This window comes from Lepisma saccharinum, chromosome 8 (genome assembly GCF_977018435.1).
Source record: "Lepisma saccharinum chromosome 8, izLepSacc3.1, whole genome shotgun sequence".
NCBI classification, from domain to species: domain Eukaryota; kingdom Metazoa; phylum Arthropoda; class Insecta; order Zygentoma; family Lepismatidae; genus Lepisma; species Lepisma saccharinum.
The window spans coordinates 66,581,888-66,598,512 of NC_139236.1; the positions used below are offsets into that span (position 1 = coordinate 66,581,888).

Genomic DNA, 16,625 nt, shown 5'->3' on the forward strand with positions numbered 1-16,625 from the left:
CCTTTCCTACTCTTTCTGTGTTTATCTGCTATATCTGTCTGTCTCCCTACCTTCATTTATGCACTATATCCTAACTTCCCCTTCTTCCATCTCTTACTGCACTTATTTCTATCTTTGCCCTACCCTTCCTTTCCGAGAGACATTTCTTAACACCTGAAACATAGTACTGACTATTACTAACCCTTTGTGTAGATCAGCAAGTACATCAGATGAAGTGAAACGTCGTTTCAAGTTTTCAACTAAGGTCTCACGCCAAGCTATTTTTTATATTAAATTCATATATTTTGTTATCAAATAGACAAATGATACAATTTCTGGACATAATAGAGACATTCTTCTTTGCATACATCTTCAAACTACATGCGCATTGCAATATTCAGCAGTTTTTGTAACTGATACAAGCGACATACGACGTAAACAAATGTTGTACAACAATAAGTGTGTGTGGGAATAGGCGGATAAATACTTGTCATGAAAATTCAGGAAGTGTTCGAAGATTCCATATGTTGTTGTTGTTTTTCCTCTTCTAAAAATACCTGACATTGGAACATTCCAGCGTTACATGTGTGACATTTTACACATAAAATGTAAGACTCTAGACATGAAATTGGATTAAAGTATTCATAATGAACTGATTTCGTAGAATTATGAAGTACTTTGTGGTGTGATAACAAATGAAAAAAACTTGAATATGATGACATAGCCTGAATGCATGAAAAAGCATTAACAAAAATGTGTTACGTGTGTGATGCTTTAAACATTAAGCAAATTTGATTTCATTTGTCTGTGAAGCACATAATCTACAGTTGCGAGTAATTTTTGTTGGCGAAATATGCAAATTATATGCATTCACAAACATTTATACTTTAACAATTTAAAACAATAATAATTTTCAGAATGATTCGAATGTTGGTATTTACATGGAGTAGGATCACTTTTCGTGGAATGTTCTGTTTCCTGTGTACTGTCTCAGTACCGGTTCTATTATTACCAGCATTTTGTAACAAGCAATCTCTCTCTCTCTCTCTCTCTCTCTCTCTCTCTCTCTCTCTCTCTCTCTCTCTCTCTCTCTAGTTAATATTTGATTTTTGATGCTATCTCATTTTGCTTTTCTTTCAGTACAACATTCAGAAAAAAGTGAACGTCGAAGAAGAAACGCAACAAGACGAACCAAACCCGCTCATGCGAAAAAAGAAAACTCCGGAGGAGTTGGCGGCAGAGGCCGAAGCTGAAGATGAAGACGATTTCACAAGTAAGTTATCATCTCTCCCTAGTGCTCAGTTGTTTTCTTAATCTCAGTGCTCATCGGTGAGACTCAATCATTTACTTTAAAATGTTAACCCGTCGTTTCCCTTCTTTTCAGTCTCTTTCCAGTACATGATTTCATTTTGTAAACGTTTTAAAGTTTCTAATACATCAATTTCTCCTGCTTAATGACAGTTTTCTTCCTCGCCTGTGGTTACATCACGTGCCTGCTTTTCCTGTTTTAGTGCACATTTCCTCTACTTTTTAGTTCTTCCCTTGTCTTATTATTCTTGACCGTTTTTAGAATATATTTTTCTTCATCGACTGCCTACTGTGCCTATTTTGTTGCCTTTTCCTCTTTTTCTGATTTATACCACACTGAGTATGTCTCGATTCAGGATCTGTGGAACTTCCATTGAAAATTGTCTCGATTGGGGATGTGTTCTGTGAACCGGTTTGCTAAAGATTTGAGGTTGTCCTAACTCAGGATGTCTTCTTGACTGGAGCCCTAGAGTGGGAGTGACTCATACGGTAGACATTCCACCGCTTGAACATGCACGTGCACGTAGCAATGGAACGATACGATTCCTAACCTAATCTAACCTAATTTTGTCTTTTCAAGGTGCTTTGGACTATGATCTCCCCTTTCTCCTAAAGTTCGAAATTCTCAAGAAACCGGTCTTACCCCCTCCCTTCCCTTAGGCAATTAAAGGGCATCCTCAATCCGAACAAATTCCACTGAGAGATCAAATCTGTGATAAATACATCCCGAATCGAGACACTTTTCAAAGAGATCCAGAATCAGGACATCCTGAATGTGAACGTCACCCTTTTTCTAGCAGCTTTTAAACTTTCTAATTCCTGAGTTTTATCTTTAGACATTGTACTTTGCCTATTTTAGAGTTCTTTAAAGCCTCTGTAATGAACGCCATCAAAATGTAATGTTTTCAATTCAACATTTTTACAATTTGCTTTTACATTGCTTTCGCATTAGGACCATTTCAGTGAATTTCAAAATTGACTTTCGTGATAGTGAATATGTCCCACTTTCACGGCCATTTTCGTGGAACATCCGAATTATGGAAGTCGCCATCCATACTTTTAAGAACTTGTGATTTAGTCGTTTCAAGCACAACTTCAGGAGTATGGTTAATAACGTTTCATTCGCGTTATGTTTGTAACAACAATACATGTTAGGGTATGCCATGCTAATAGTTATATGAAATAGACGATGCACACAAAACGTAACAAGCAACCCAGTTGTGTATGTTATGGAAATGAAGAAACTGTTGTTCTGAACCTCTGGGAGGGGGGATCGTAGGATCTTCTTCAACAGATGGTTGGTGGTAAAGACAATCACATTGTTCTTAAAAAATACTGTCTTGCACGGAAATATAACTACAGTAAAACTTCTCCTAAGGGACACCTCTGTATAGCGGTCATCTCTAAATTACGGACATTTTTAAAATTCCCCGGCAGAAATACAAGGGTTTAATGGCAATATCACTTCTCAATAACGGACATTCTTAATAACGGACGCGGACACTGAAAACTACCTCCCCAACGCAAATAAAACTTCTTAATAACGGACAGCCTGAAAGAAAACGGTCGCAATGCCTGGAATTCGACACAACAATGGCCAGTATTTCGAAGTATCGCGCATTGTTTCATGTTACACCGAACGTATTTCTTTTTAAAAGTGCAGACAGTAGACAGTATTCTTTGTGGTTATCTTGAGAAGTGTGTGTCACTTCTGCTACGATGTCGCAGAAACGCAAACGTCCGACTTGAAAGGAAAAAGTTGAGGAAGTTAAAGCATTACTTTTTAAGAAAAACAGATGAAGAGGGACTCAGTTTAGCATCTGAACTTGAAACACATATTGAAAAGACAATTGTAAAGAACTTTAAGATTCAGAAAAATATAGATGATTTTTTTGGACAATCTGGGTCTGGCCAGAAATATTTACAGCCTATTGAAAATGAAAGAACATTTTGAATGCAGTAGGATTACACTACGTCTACTGTATTTCCTTTTTTTCATATTTGTATTGTATGTAGGGATAACTTTAGTAAATTTAAATTCACCGTATGTAGTACAGTATTTTGTTCCTTGAATGTAGGAAAAAAGAAGCATTATGTTCGTAAAGTACGTATGTACTGTAATATGCTTATCCTATTGCGTAACATCCTACACGTTTTTCTGAATAGCGGACACTTCTAAATAACGGGCATTTTTTTTCCACCAGGCCTCTCCGATATTGAGAAGTTTTACTGTATATGCAAGTGGCATATTTGTTTCGAAGTGGTACACGAAACGACAAACCGTCATTGTCCACAGTAGGGATGGCCAGATCCGGATCCTAGCGGATCCGAAATCCAGATCCGGTTGGTTCCGGATCCTAAGGAACCGGATCCTAAAATTTTTCGGATCCGGATCCGCGGGGACACAGGGGTCAGATCCTAAATTCATTTTGTCCTCATCTTGACATTTAAGGGGGTTTTGCCCCCTAAAACAGTTTTTTAGCTGAAACAAAAAGCACGTATTTCTTCATTTGGGCCCGTTTATACACACACCTGCCAAGTATCATGGAAATTGGAGGGGGACACAGGGGTCAGATCCTCACTTCAATTTGTCCTCATCTTGACATTTGAGGGGATTTTGCCCCCTAAAACTGTTTTTTAGCTGAAACAAAAAAAAACACGTATTTCTTCCATTGGGCCCCACTATACACCTGCCAAGTATCATGGAAATCGGAGGGGGACACAGGGGTCAGATCGTCACTTCAATTTGTCTTCATCTTGACATTTGAGGGGGTTTTGCCACCTAAAACAGTTTTTTAGCTGAAACAAAAAAACACGTAATTCTGCCTTTGGGCCCCACTGTACACCTGCCAAGTTTCATGGAAATCGGAGGGGGATACTTAGATAACCTCCCTTGTAATTATTTAACACTGCATATATTATAATGTTTTATTTTAATTTGTAGAACTGTAACTGTAGAACAATTGTATAATTTTTGTATAACATTTCTATCTTGTTATATGTGTTAAAGGTTTCATCCTGGAATGGAATGTCTCACATTTATGTGTGTTTTCATTTCCAATACATTCGAATGAATACATATTCGTTTCAATGGCATTTACAAAATCACCTCTGACATGTGTGCACGAGTGTGTTAGCCGATGCGTAGCAAAGTATTTTAGGAACAACACTTGAAAAAAATTCTTGTAGGACTAACGAAAAATTTCTTTGTAATAGAAGATCATAATACCTTTTAAGTTGTGGTAATATTATAATGGGATTGAGATACGAAACTCTCGGATCCGGATCCGGATTTTCGGATCCGAATCCAGATCCGAATCTTTCGGACCCGGATCCGAAATTTTCGGATCCAGGTCCGAAACTTTCAGACCCGGATCCGGAACTCTCGGATCCGAATCCAGATCCGAAACTTTCAGACGCGGATCCGGATCCGGAATTTTCGGATCCGGATCCAGATCCGTAACTTTTGGATCCGGATCCGGATCCGGATCCGAACGGATCCGGATTTTTCGGATCCGGACCCGTCTGGCCATCCCTAGTCCACAGCTCACCTTCTCACAGTACGATGGCTGGATTCGAAGCTTTGTTTTGAAACCTGTGAAAACTTCCAAAACAGCAGTCTCCCTCCATCAAGGGGTAAAATTTTAAACTTCGTTCACTGATCGCAAGTGTGAATGTCAGTAATGTCAAAGCGTGTCTGCTCAGAAGCAAATTTAAGCTCTGTCCACTGAAATGTGAAGACAAATCATTCAAAAACTTATTAAAATATGTGTAATTATCACCAGGAAAAGTCTGGTAATGTCAAACAAAATGCCATAGCGGCATTGCTTTCTAGATTTTAATAATATCTAAATCCGAATAGAAACATTGTATTGCCGTAAATACGCCTATTTTGTACTTCCTCCCGTTCATTGCGATGATAGTAGCGTCGGAAAGTTTGAATCGGGTTTCTGGCAAAGTTTTATCCAGAATTTTCAAACTTGTGCTACATGGATATTTTATTGTTAAAAATAAATTTAGATAACACATGTTGTTTTTTTTTAAAAAAAAATGAGGCGTACCCAAAAATTTGGGAAATTTTGCTGTCGATGTGGGATAAAGGTTTAAAATTTGACTTGGGTCAGACATTGCACCTATACATGTATACAGTGTCATGCGCATGGCTATAATGGATGGTGTTTGAAACTGTGACGTGCCTAGATTTGTTAAAAGATTAGAAAGCAAAAGGATAATAAATTAGTGACCCTCATTTCTAACCATGTTCTTTCTCATACGAAATTTCTTATCACGTTACTTGTCACGGGTTCGATTCTCAGCGGGGAGCATATAACAGTGATTCCAAATGAAGAAGGTGAGATTATTTTTGGAATGAAATAAACTTGGTTTTACTCGTAGATATCACGTGAAAATATATTTCGGGTTAAGCGTTCGTTAAATCATTAATGTTTCTTGTCCCCAATTTCATTGCTGAAGGATATAACCAATACAAGGAGATGACTCAAACCCAATAATCTTAATAATCATTATTATTTAATTCTATAAATATACTTTATGTGTATATATATGTGTGTCCTTGTCTGTGTGTGTAGTACTGAGTCTATACACGTTCGCAATTTGCATGGATTATTTTGGTTAAACTAGCTGCCCTGTATTTGTTATCATTCCGATTATGTTTTTCTATCCAAGTCTTTACTACTAACAATTGCTTATTGAATAACTAACACTGAAATCTGTAATTCGTTATTAATCGTATTTAGAATGTAGAATTTGATTAATGTGTTGGATTATAATGTCTAATATAGATATGTCTTTAAAACATTTTCTTAACTTTGTTTATATTAAAACTGATATTGCAAATTATTATTAAATTATAGTTTTCATATTTTAATTATTTTATATGTATAAACTGCAATTTTAGTTTTAATTAGTAGATATGAAAGTATGTATTTTAGTAATCCATGCTTTAGTTACAAGTGTTTAAATTTATCATTAGTGTGTGTTCATAATCTAGATGTAAGTTTCACTGAAGTTTTAGATCTTTTAATATGGTAATGTGCAAATGTTTCTCTATTTGTACTAATATTATATTTCTACTATGGTATAGGTTGTTGGACTGTCCTCTCTAATGCTTTTCAATACTACTTATAACCAAATCATATTCTTCCAGTTTTCAACGTGCGATTGTATTTGATAATTTTCTCCAAATATCTTTCTTCACTTTGCTTCTCATCCAGATCTTGTCTTCGATTTGCGTCATGTGCCTGTTCTTGATAATCTAATTATCCTATCTTCATGTGTATTACGGATTGTATCTTGTTACTTGCTACTTGATCTGTTTAGAATGTCTTTAGCATACTACCTTTTTCGTATTCGTAGTGTGCGAACAATTGCTTGGATTTCTTCTCATACGATTTCAAATCAATCTTCATCTGCTTCTTTGTTAATGGTTATCCATATTTGTTTGCTTGGATTGTAGAAACCTTTATTTTTTGCTCATTTGCACAGAAACACATGAACTTCAACTGATTGGTTGTAATTATCTTTCTCAAAAATCCCCACACGGGGACATGTAATTTCTCGTCAACCAATGTCTCCTCACCGCCACATCTCGTATATTATTCACACACCTTTGTCCAGTAAATGACGAACCCGACAGGTATAGTATTTATACCTTGGGCAACTTGACCACACGTTTCTCATACCATTGACTATGATCTACTGTGCTATGAGATGGAATAGTAGAACAATTCAAGTAGCATTGGTAATGTGAAAGACGCTTCATGCAAAATCCCAAAGCTGGAATGCATGGAAATTTTCTTGTGCGTGGTTTGGAGGCGTGAAAAAATGTTTGAGAGAAAAGGCTATTCTGGAGGGCAATTTTACAATAAGGTTTTTCCAACAATAATTCAACGAAGGATATACGGGAAATTAATTACAGTTCAATCAGTTACAATTATGTTATTGTTGTTTATTTGTTATTTATCATATTATTATCGTTTGTTGAATATTATGTGCGGATCTGTCTGCATAAATTCCACTGTGTGTGTAGGCATTGCTTTTCTTGTGTGGTCATGTTCCCAAGTGGAAATGTAGTACTAATAACTCCTTTCAGAATATTCTGAGAACACATGACGAGTCCTGATGTTCTAAATAATAATAATATTAATTTGAGGTTGTATCCTATTAATTTCATGCATACACGTTAACGTAAGTAGAATTATCTTTGGAAAACCTTACTTTGGAAAGGCTCTCCTGGATTCTCGTTGTATGTAAATTTGTAAAAGCTTCATAGTCAAAATCCCTGCCACAGATCAATCGCAGATGTAGTACCTCCGCCAAATTTTAGGTGCAGACCGAGGCGCCATCTATATCCTGATTCTAAGCTCGAAACTTTTTTCAGAATCCGAACGAGATTCCTAGAGAGAAAGCATGCATCAGAGCTGTACGTACCATGAGTAACTAAGTAAGCTTCTAACAGTATTTTCTCTTCTGTCTTTACAGAGTTGAAGAACTCGATAGAAACTCAAGTCAATGAAATAAAATCGCAGATCGAGAGCAAATGTGTTTTGCAGTGAATCCAACGTTGCAAATGACGTGATTAGCATGACAACAGTCTTCGCTATGCAATGCAGGCCTTGAATAAAATGAGAATGATTTCCCCATGTTGAGATAGTGAATGTCTACAATAATAATCACGTCATGCTAACAAAAATATATACATAAAAAAATGAAAAATATATACAAAGTAGTGCTTGCAAACATAAAAAACAAAGTTGTTCGTTCACGCTATGTTTGGAGGAGTGTTTCGGGGCGGTATCAAGGAACGGGTAGTCCCAGTGCTGCCCCCTGCTGAGTAGTCGCATGGAAAGTGCAATCCTGAAGTATGTCACTTGAAAAAAAAATATCCCATTATTTTTCCCTCCCTAAAGAAAAAATAATAATAGCAGATTAGGCCAGACTCAAAAGTTGCCGAAAGTTGTTTTCTTGCCATGGGTAACCTTCGGTTCTATGTTGAATAGTTAGAAAGAATAGTGACATTACATAGAGAAAAATAAGGAATAATTGTAGACTTATTTTTAAATGAAAACAAAATGTTATTTTTTAAGTGATGAAGATATTAATGCATAGTAACAGCATCCAAAAAAAAGTATTGAAGATTATCACTCCTCCAATATATCCATATGATTGGTTGGATTTGTTACCGTTATATATGTGGTTCGAAATAACACGATCAAAAGATCTAACAACATGTTAGAGGTGTATAGTCATCATAAAAATGTTTAAATAAAGAAAGGAAAAAAATATATTTAGTAGTGTGTGCGCGCGCGGCAGGTTATTTGAAAATGTTTTGTACTTTTAAGTTACGCCATGTGATTTTATACTAGATTTTAAATAATTGTGGGGAAAAAGGCAGTTGACCGAAGTTACTATTGTATTATAATTATTATTATCATTATTATTAGAGGTTTAGGCACAAGAGACTCTTAAAGGAAATCTTGTTCTCTCTAAAAGGAAGACCAAATTGTTATGTGTGCAGCGTAGAAGCATTTATGAGTTTCACTGTTACTTATGTTACATCATATGTTATGAAATGGTGTTAGATCTGGGTGCTTAGAATAACATGTTGATTTAGTTTTGCAATCAAGAATGAGAACTTGATAGCAAGCTCTATAGCACACTCGCCCAAATTCCCAGATACATAAATCCTCTAATTACAGTTTGTATCTTTTTTTTTATAAAATAAAGTATTTTACCATGCACAGTAACTTAGGGCATTTCTTTCCAAAATTCTTCTACACTATAAAATACTGATAGTATTTTTTTTTACCCATCAACAAATTTTATGACTATAAAACGTTTCTGATTTTGTTTCAAAGCTTTTCTGTTACATTTCTACTGTTCAGAATTATTTTACTAATATACAAATCCCAGTACCAGCATTGCTTTTCCCAGACTAATTCCAGCATGTCATTCAAAATGTAAAAATGTGTTGAAGGATTCTAACCCTTTGTTTAAGTCTACATATATATATATATATATCGACAACGCAAGAAATAGATATATATCAATAATGTTAATTTTTGTAACAGCGTAATTTGACTGGCATCTTCTCATGGGCAATTAAGCATAGGGTTAGCTGGAAGACTTGACATGAAAATGCGCATGTTCTAACGTGTGTCTCTGTATGAACATATTCGCTTTTTGTACATAACGTGCGCATTTTGGGAAAGTGTTGGAGACTGTTTCGAAGCATACATATGCAATTTTAGCACGTGAATAAACATATAAAATTTTAGGAACACGTATGAGAAAGCTTGCTTTGGTACTGGTGTCTTGCATATACATTTGCATATTTATCTGAAGTAAGTACTGTCATATGTGTACTTCAAGTTTTTTTGCAAATTATATAAGTGTTTTGTTATAAATTTATTATCTACCAAAGTCTTGAAATGTTGCTTCATTTGTTCTCCTATTGGTTCCATATTATAGCATTTTTTTGGCTGGGAATTTGGGCGACCAAGAATGGGATGTGACACTATAAGGACACTGGGATAGCATACGTTCTTTGGCATAGGAGGACAGCACATTTGTCCTGTGATAATTGCAGTGGGTGATATATTGGAGCTAAGATGGTACTAATATTAGTATTGTTATCATGGTAGTCAGAACACACACTAGTTTGCAAGGTTATTAAAATGTGTGATAAATTTTCCAATGCAAAAGTGAGTTTTTTCTGTTCCAAAAGATGTTCTTTAGCGTTCCTAATGGCGTAAAGAGTTATTGAATCTTTAGAATACACAACTAACCTACTCACATATAATTTGAACAGTGGATTGCAAGTGTAGTATACCTACCCAATACCATTATAATTTCAGCAGTGTGTGTGTATGAAATGAGGGAAAACACTTTTTGTATTAAAGAAAATAATAATGAAACTTGATTCATTCGAGAAAGTCAATAATTCGAAGTGATTCTCATGTACATTTTGAGATTTGCGAATATTTTTTTGTCGCCATTAAAGGCTTAGTTTATGTATATCGAAACGTAGACAATAGTGCACACGCTGTTTGAAAGGTTAGCAAGGCCAGGAAGTTTTCTTCATTGAGGGCTTCAATTGTCATTTCTCAATAGTTGTTGTCTCCTAGTGGTAAGTCCTCCCATTGTTTATTTTTGTTGACAATCTCATCACTGAAGCTGTTGTTGTTGTTTGTAAATGCTTCTGTCTGTATAAATATATATCTAATCTCACCAACACGCTAACTCAACCAGTATTGTTAGAACCTTAATACCTTTTTAAAGTGGACACTGAACCGCGGGGTAAAATAGAAATTCAGTAAAAAGGGCGGTTTGAAAAGAACAAGGCTTGTCTTAAATATTTAAGCTCTCTCTGAGGTAGAATGGTGATACTGATGGCGCCAATCACGACGAATTAAACTGGACCTTCGTCGTGTGAGGCCTTATTGAAAGTTAAGGATAGCTTAAGGGACGAAACGCCCTTTATGATGTCAATTAAATGTCAACTTTTCAACCTTCCATTTCTTAATACTATACCCTTACAAGTTGGAGACATGTAGCCATAGTCTATTTCCTTATAGAACCGACATAGGCCTAGCCCACACACAACACGTGCGTCCATATATGATATCATAGTTTTAAGTGTTGTTGAACATTACGACAATGATAAAGAAAAATGTTACAGCCACTATGTGCATGTATGTGTGTGTGCGTATTCTCTTCTTCTTGTAGGTAACTCGCAATGTAAATTTTGAGGATATAGACAGTCTCATAAATTGTACATTAGAAATATGTATGTCTCTGAATGTTGGTATGTAAAACAAAAAAGAAGTTCTGCACTAAGCTTAGTAGAGATGTGTCTTGAAAAGTTGTTTCCATAACTACAGCTTGAGGTTGTTGTTGGTTATGCCTAAATGGTTCTGCGCTGTTTCTATGCGTCATGTGGTGAACATCTACTCCTTTGTTTCCTTTCTCGACAAGATGGCGGCTACGGCAACCTTTCTAAACTGTTATTACTTCTCGTATGCATTGTGGCGTTTTCTTTCACGGAATGTCCTGGCCTTTAAGAACCGTAACAACTGTACAAATATGTTGAGTTTTTCGAAAAGTGTGCCAGCAACAATACCCAAGTAAAAAGAGAGAATGTAAGGCACATAACAAGAGGGGAATAAAAATCCTATAAAAATCAAGTTTGTAACGATTTCGTAAATTTTGGGTAACAAAATAAGCAGGTACCCTCCGTGCCATACTCTTTTCCCTGCTTACAATGTGTGTAAATGACTGCTAGGGTTGAAGTTTCATGGTTCATCAGATAAATTGAAGTTCCATGATTGGTGGGATAACTGGAAAAAAGGGGTTTGTTTCTGGAGTTGTGCGGTTAAACATTTCATATGTGGTGGAAACAAGGGATTCATAGTTTCTTGATAAATATATGTATGAGAGGATGAAATCTAAGCTTCATGATGTCTAAGGTAAGGAAAATTCAAGTTACATCATGGTTGAAGCATAGCGAAATAAAGAATGGGAAAAAGGACGATAGTTTGAGAAGAATAATTTGTTGAATTTTATCATACGCGCGAAAATGCAGAATATATATGCCACGATGTCATATTATCTCCTAAGCAATGTAGTCAAGCCTACTTACAACATGTTAAGTTCAGTTTAATTTTCACTATGCAAAAAAAAGTACTATAATTTTGAAATCAATTACTTGTTCCTGCAACTATGTATAATCATTGCAGTAGATATGCTCAATTAATAGAACAGATCGTGGCAAATGAACCAACATTTTTAATGTCACTAACATTTTCCATACTTTTACATTGACAAATTTGTATGTGACGTGTTTGTCTTCCTGCAAAATTTGTGTTTCATGATTTTATAACATTCAATTACTGATTACAATTAATAATAGTTTCCACTTGTGTAGAAAGCTTATTTTCGATTAGGGGATAATACGTCATGTTAACAAGTTATTGATAAAGTGGCATTGGTAAAAGATCACGCAATTTTTGTTTTGTACAGGAGATAAATGAGAGTTGTATTAATTCTAAATGGAGTTGTATTGAGGATCCTGTTTGTTTTAAACAGTTGTTGTTATATTGTTGTTAGTTATACTCAAAGGAACCTTGCTGTGAAATTAATACTCTGGGTGGAACATGTATGGTTACGGCATCTGACACTGTTCCGGCCATTCCTATCTTTTCTCGACTTTGCCTCTGGCTACTATCAAATCAGAACATTCGAAATTCAAGAAGAATCAAATCTTAGATCTTCGTATGTAAGCATGAGAAGGCCTACTTTCCAAATGTCTTTTGCTAGAATCAAATCTGCTCTTTTCAGTGGTCGGTGAAAACGAATAAGATGGTGTTAACATGCATGTTTTACACCAGTCACACCCAACACTATGCATATCTCTTATTTTGAACCAAAGCTGTGAAATGATAAAAAAAAAATACACATTCCTACTCCCCCCACACACACCTTAACACATGAAAGAAGACACACCACAATATAAGCCGATACAGGTCACACAAACACTATACAGGTTGTTGGAATCATAAATCACATCAACTATTAACAAAAATAGTATGTTAAAAACAATTATGTGTTACTATAGAAAACAAGGCAGGAAAAAAAGTGTGCTACTTCAATTAGACAACGGTCAACTTTAGTACAGGCTTGTGTTTTATAAAGAAAATGTAATACAAAATCAATACATAGATGCCATACTCCTTATATATATATATATAATATAAAGAGTACTGTTGAGCCTTAATATACAGGACGCGCTAGTATGTGTGTTTGTATACATATATTATATTGTTCCTGTAATGAAAAAAGAAAAAATTCTAGATTTAGAATATGGGCTGGCTTCCTAGCATTCAACCATACAGGTAAAAAAATTAAAGGAATGAAAAAATTGTAACTTACCCACCATTAATGTAATGCCCCAATCATGGGTAATATCTGTCGTTCTGTTAATGAACCGTTTAAACATAAACGAAAATAAATGAGGTTCAAAAAAATTTAAATTTGTGTCTTATTTTGTTGTGCTGAATGTAATGTTTCCTTAAAGATAAGTTGTTCTGTTCTACAGCTGGTCTAGGTAAAGTCTTAGATACTTGTTTCCAGTGTTTACAACTCTACAGTTCATCGTAGTAACCATTTGGAGGAGTTTCACTCAGCTAGTATCGTGTTTGCAATCATAGGGAATTCACATGCTTCGACTGTTGAACTGTGACGCATGAACACATTTTACAATACAGTTGGACTTCTAAACAAAATCCATTCTATATAGTTGGTTACTTGATACACTACGACATTGACAAGGTGGGTAATGACCCTTTTTTAATATTTAAACATGTCTAAACCAAGCATATTGCAATTTGAATTTGTTATATCTGAAAGTAGGTCATATCATGGCGCCAAAGCCTTCTTTGCGCGCCATCTGTGTTGGTGTGAGAAGGCAGTACGCTTCGGCAAGTGGAAACGTGGTCCTGAAGCACCACTTCTGATGCCAGAAGCAGTGGCGGTGATTAGGGGGGCGGGGGGCAGTGGCCCTCCACTTTTTGCCTCCGCACTATGCTCAACCTTATATAACAAGGGAAAGTAAGCTGTCCTCCCCCCCCCCCAGTTTTGGTACCTTGCCCCCTACTTTTGGAACCACTGGCGAGAAGTTATAGTTTTACTACAAATCTTGAGCAGAAAGCATGACCCTTGAAGGACTCTGGACTCTGGCATTCTTTACTAGTTCCCTACAATATATAATTAATCTGAAAATTGTTATGAAACCATAAAGGATTACTTGATGGAGCACTGATGCATAATACAGAACCTCTACTTACTCTTGGTAGCCACATTTTGCAACGCAAAGTATCTACATCTCACACATTTGTTGGTTCCAGACTTCACTTATTTGCTCTTGGTATGTTGTTATCGTATCGCGAAAACCATAAAGAACTTAAATGGTTAATATTAGCGTCAACGCGACAAGACAGATCAAATTACTTTTAAATTAGCAGTATGGTGTCAAGAGTAACACTACCACAGTGGTATTGATTCTTCTTCTACAAATAAAATTAGCAAAAAAATGTTTGAAGTGGTCAAGTTTCAGCTTTACTTACGAGATTTTCTTCTGGATATACTATTTTACAATTCTGTATATCTACACTGGTTAACAATGCTCAAGTTATTTGTTATCAATTAGTCTTGTGAAAGTCGTAAGGAGCTAAAACGTTCCTACTGAAAACTCTTTATTTGTTTCAACTAGATTAATGATATTAACAAGCAATGAACAGCATCGACAAGGGTTTATTCTTCATGCTTCGATTATCTGCATAGTTTTAGTGTAAAATGGCCCCCAATAATCTATTTTGAAACTTTAAATAAAGTAAGAAATATATTAGCTGTATGCCGTAGAAGGGACCACGTAAGGAAGCTTTCAGACCGATGCGATAAGTGACACGTGTCGCTTAGAAACCATCAGAGATAAATACAACCTTTCGAACCGAAACAACACAAACTGCACGTGTCGCTTGTCGTTCGGACAGATCTTCAGTAGTGTATATTTGCTTAATTTGTGTAGCCATAGCACCTGTGTGGTTTGTCAAGTGTGGTGGTGGTTAAATTTCTTCATCTACTAATTTTAATACTTGTAACTTTTAAATTTAACAAAATATGTATTTTTGCTAACAAGGAGTTTGTGTTTCTATCAAAATTCTTAATTTCGTTCATGTAATTTCGGGTACATATAGGTAGTTTATTTATTTTCAAGGAACTTCAATTAAAAGAACAGTATTTTACATGACATTTGAATGCAGGTGTCTAAATTCCTGAGACCAGCACTGTTTATAACTAAATATAAGTCAGTGGAGCCAGTACGTGGAGCATATAAGTAAGCCAAGTAATATGGTGTCCACTATTTCCCTAACAAACGAACATCTTATTTCTCGTAACAGGAACATACTAATTAGTCCTCGCCCTGTCGTTATTGCCGCCAGCAGAATAATTTCCAAGGACTGGGGGGTGACCAAAAAGCTATAGGACATGCACACATTGCCGACCTCCGTAGCAGAGTGGTTAATGTAACGTGCTACGAATCTGAGTTGTCAGCTTCGAATCAGGTTTTGATCCTATCCTATCAACCTATTTCATCGGTTTATTTTATTCATATTCGTCGTCGCTATTCACCCAGAAGGAAGAAATGTGACGTGAAATACAAACAAAAATATTGAAAATCATTTGACACCATGTTACACAGTGGTGGTGATTACTTTTTTCCCCCGCACTGTGGTCTCTTAATGCTAAGCTTTGCCTACCAAAAGAAGTAAACTGTGCTTGCCCCTGCACTCAATCACCGCTACTAATGTGTGTGTGTGTGTGTGTGTGTGTGTGTGTGTGTGTGTGTGTGTGTGTGTGTGTATACACACACATACATACATATATACATATATACAAACACATACATACAGGGTGGTCCACAAAAAACTTAGCCAACAGAAGCCAGAGAAAGGAAAAAGCCGGTCTTGAAATATATGGCATGAACATCACATACATGGTGTCGCTGCAAGCAAGACATTTCCCCTTCAAGATCACTAATTCAGTACCAGTCGTACATGTGATTATTAGAGCTTTATAATGCAAATTACGGTATCTGAAATAAAAGTATACGTGTGGAATGTATAATTTTGGGCTGACATTTATTTTCCACGGGGAGCAACGCCCCCTTTACCCCACTTCGAACGCCCATGGCACCACCGCTCTTAGCGATCAAGATCCGTACATGCCAAACGTTACATTTCAAGGATAAAGAATTGTTCGAAATTAACCCTTTCCTTGGCCGCATGTTCTGTCTGACTTTAACTCAAAAAAAAAAATCAATGATTTTTATTCTTCAATCAATGACATTGCTACTAATATTCTCTCTCGTATGAACATAAATTTAATATCAGAGAGTAAATTTTTCACACCAATGTTGTGTATAATCTGTCTTGAGTTGACTAATAATATGCAATATTGGACTAACATAAACGAGATACACGAGATTCTTGCAATAATTTTCTGTATTTGTCTACCAAGACCGGAGTGGGCAACGTCCCACAGCAAAAACAGCAACTCCCGCTGACATGTCAAATTTTTAGAAAAAAATATTTTGACGCAATACATCAACACCATTATATATACATACACACACACATCCGTATGTAGTGGTGTTGGTCCATTATATATATATATATATATATATATATATATATATATATAGTTAGTTAATTTTACAAACTTCTGAGCATTTGTGTGCCCTTATCTGTTTACCTGACCCG

At 35.8% G+C, this 16,625-nt stretch overlaps 1 protein-coding gene across 6 annotated transcripts in view; it reads left to right on the forward strand.

Annotated features, from left to right (window-relative positions):
* The window catches only part of cpx (synaptic transmission protein complexin), a 1,041,575-nt gene extending 1,033,062 nt beyond the window's left edge, over window positions 1-8,513 (forward strand). For all 6 annotated transcript variants that reach the window (XM_083126798.1, XM_083126799.1, XM_083126800.1 and 3 more), the window contains 2 exons: window positions 1,120-1,252; window positions 7,789-8,513. In XM_083126798.1, the coding sequence (XP_082982924.1) occupies window positions 1,120-1,252; window positions 7,789-7,862 (207 nt within the window). In that variant the 3' untranslated portion in view covers window positions 7,863-8,513. The remainder of the gene's footprint in view (window positions 1-1,119; window positions 1,253-7,788) is intronic.
* The last annotated feature ends 8,112 nt before the right edge of the window (window positions 8,514-16,625 follow it).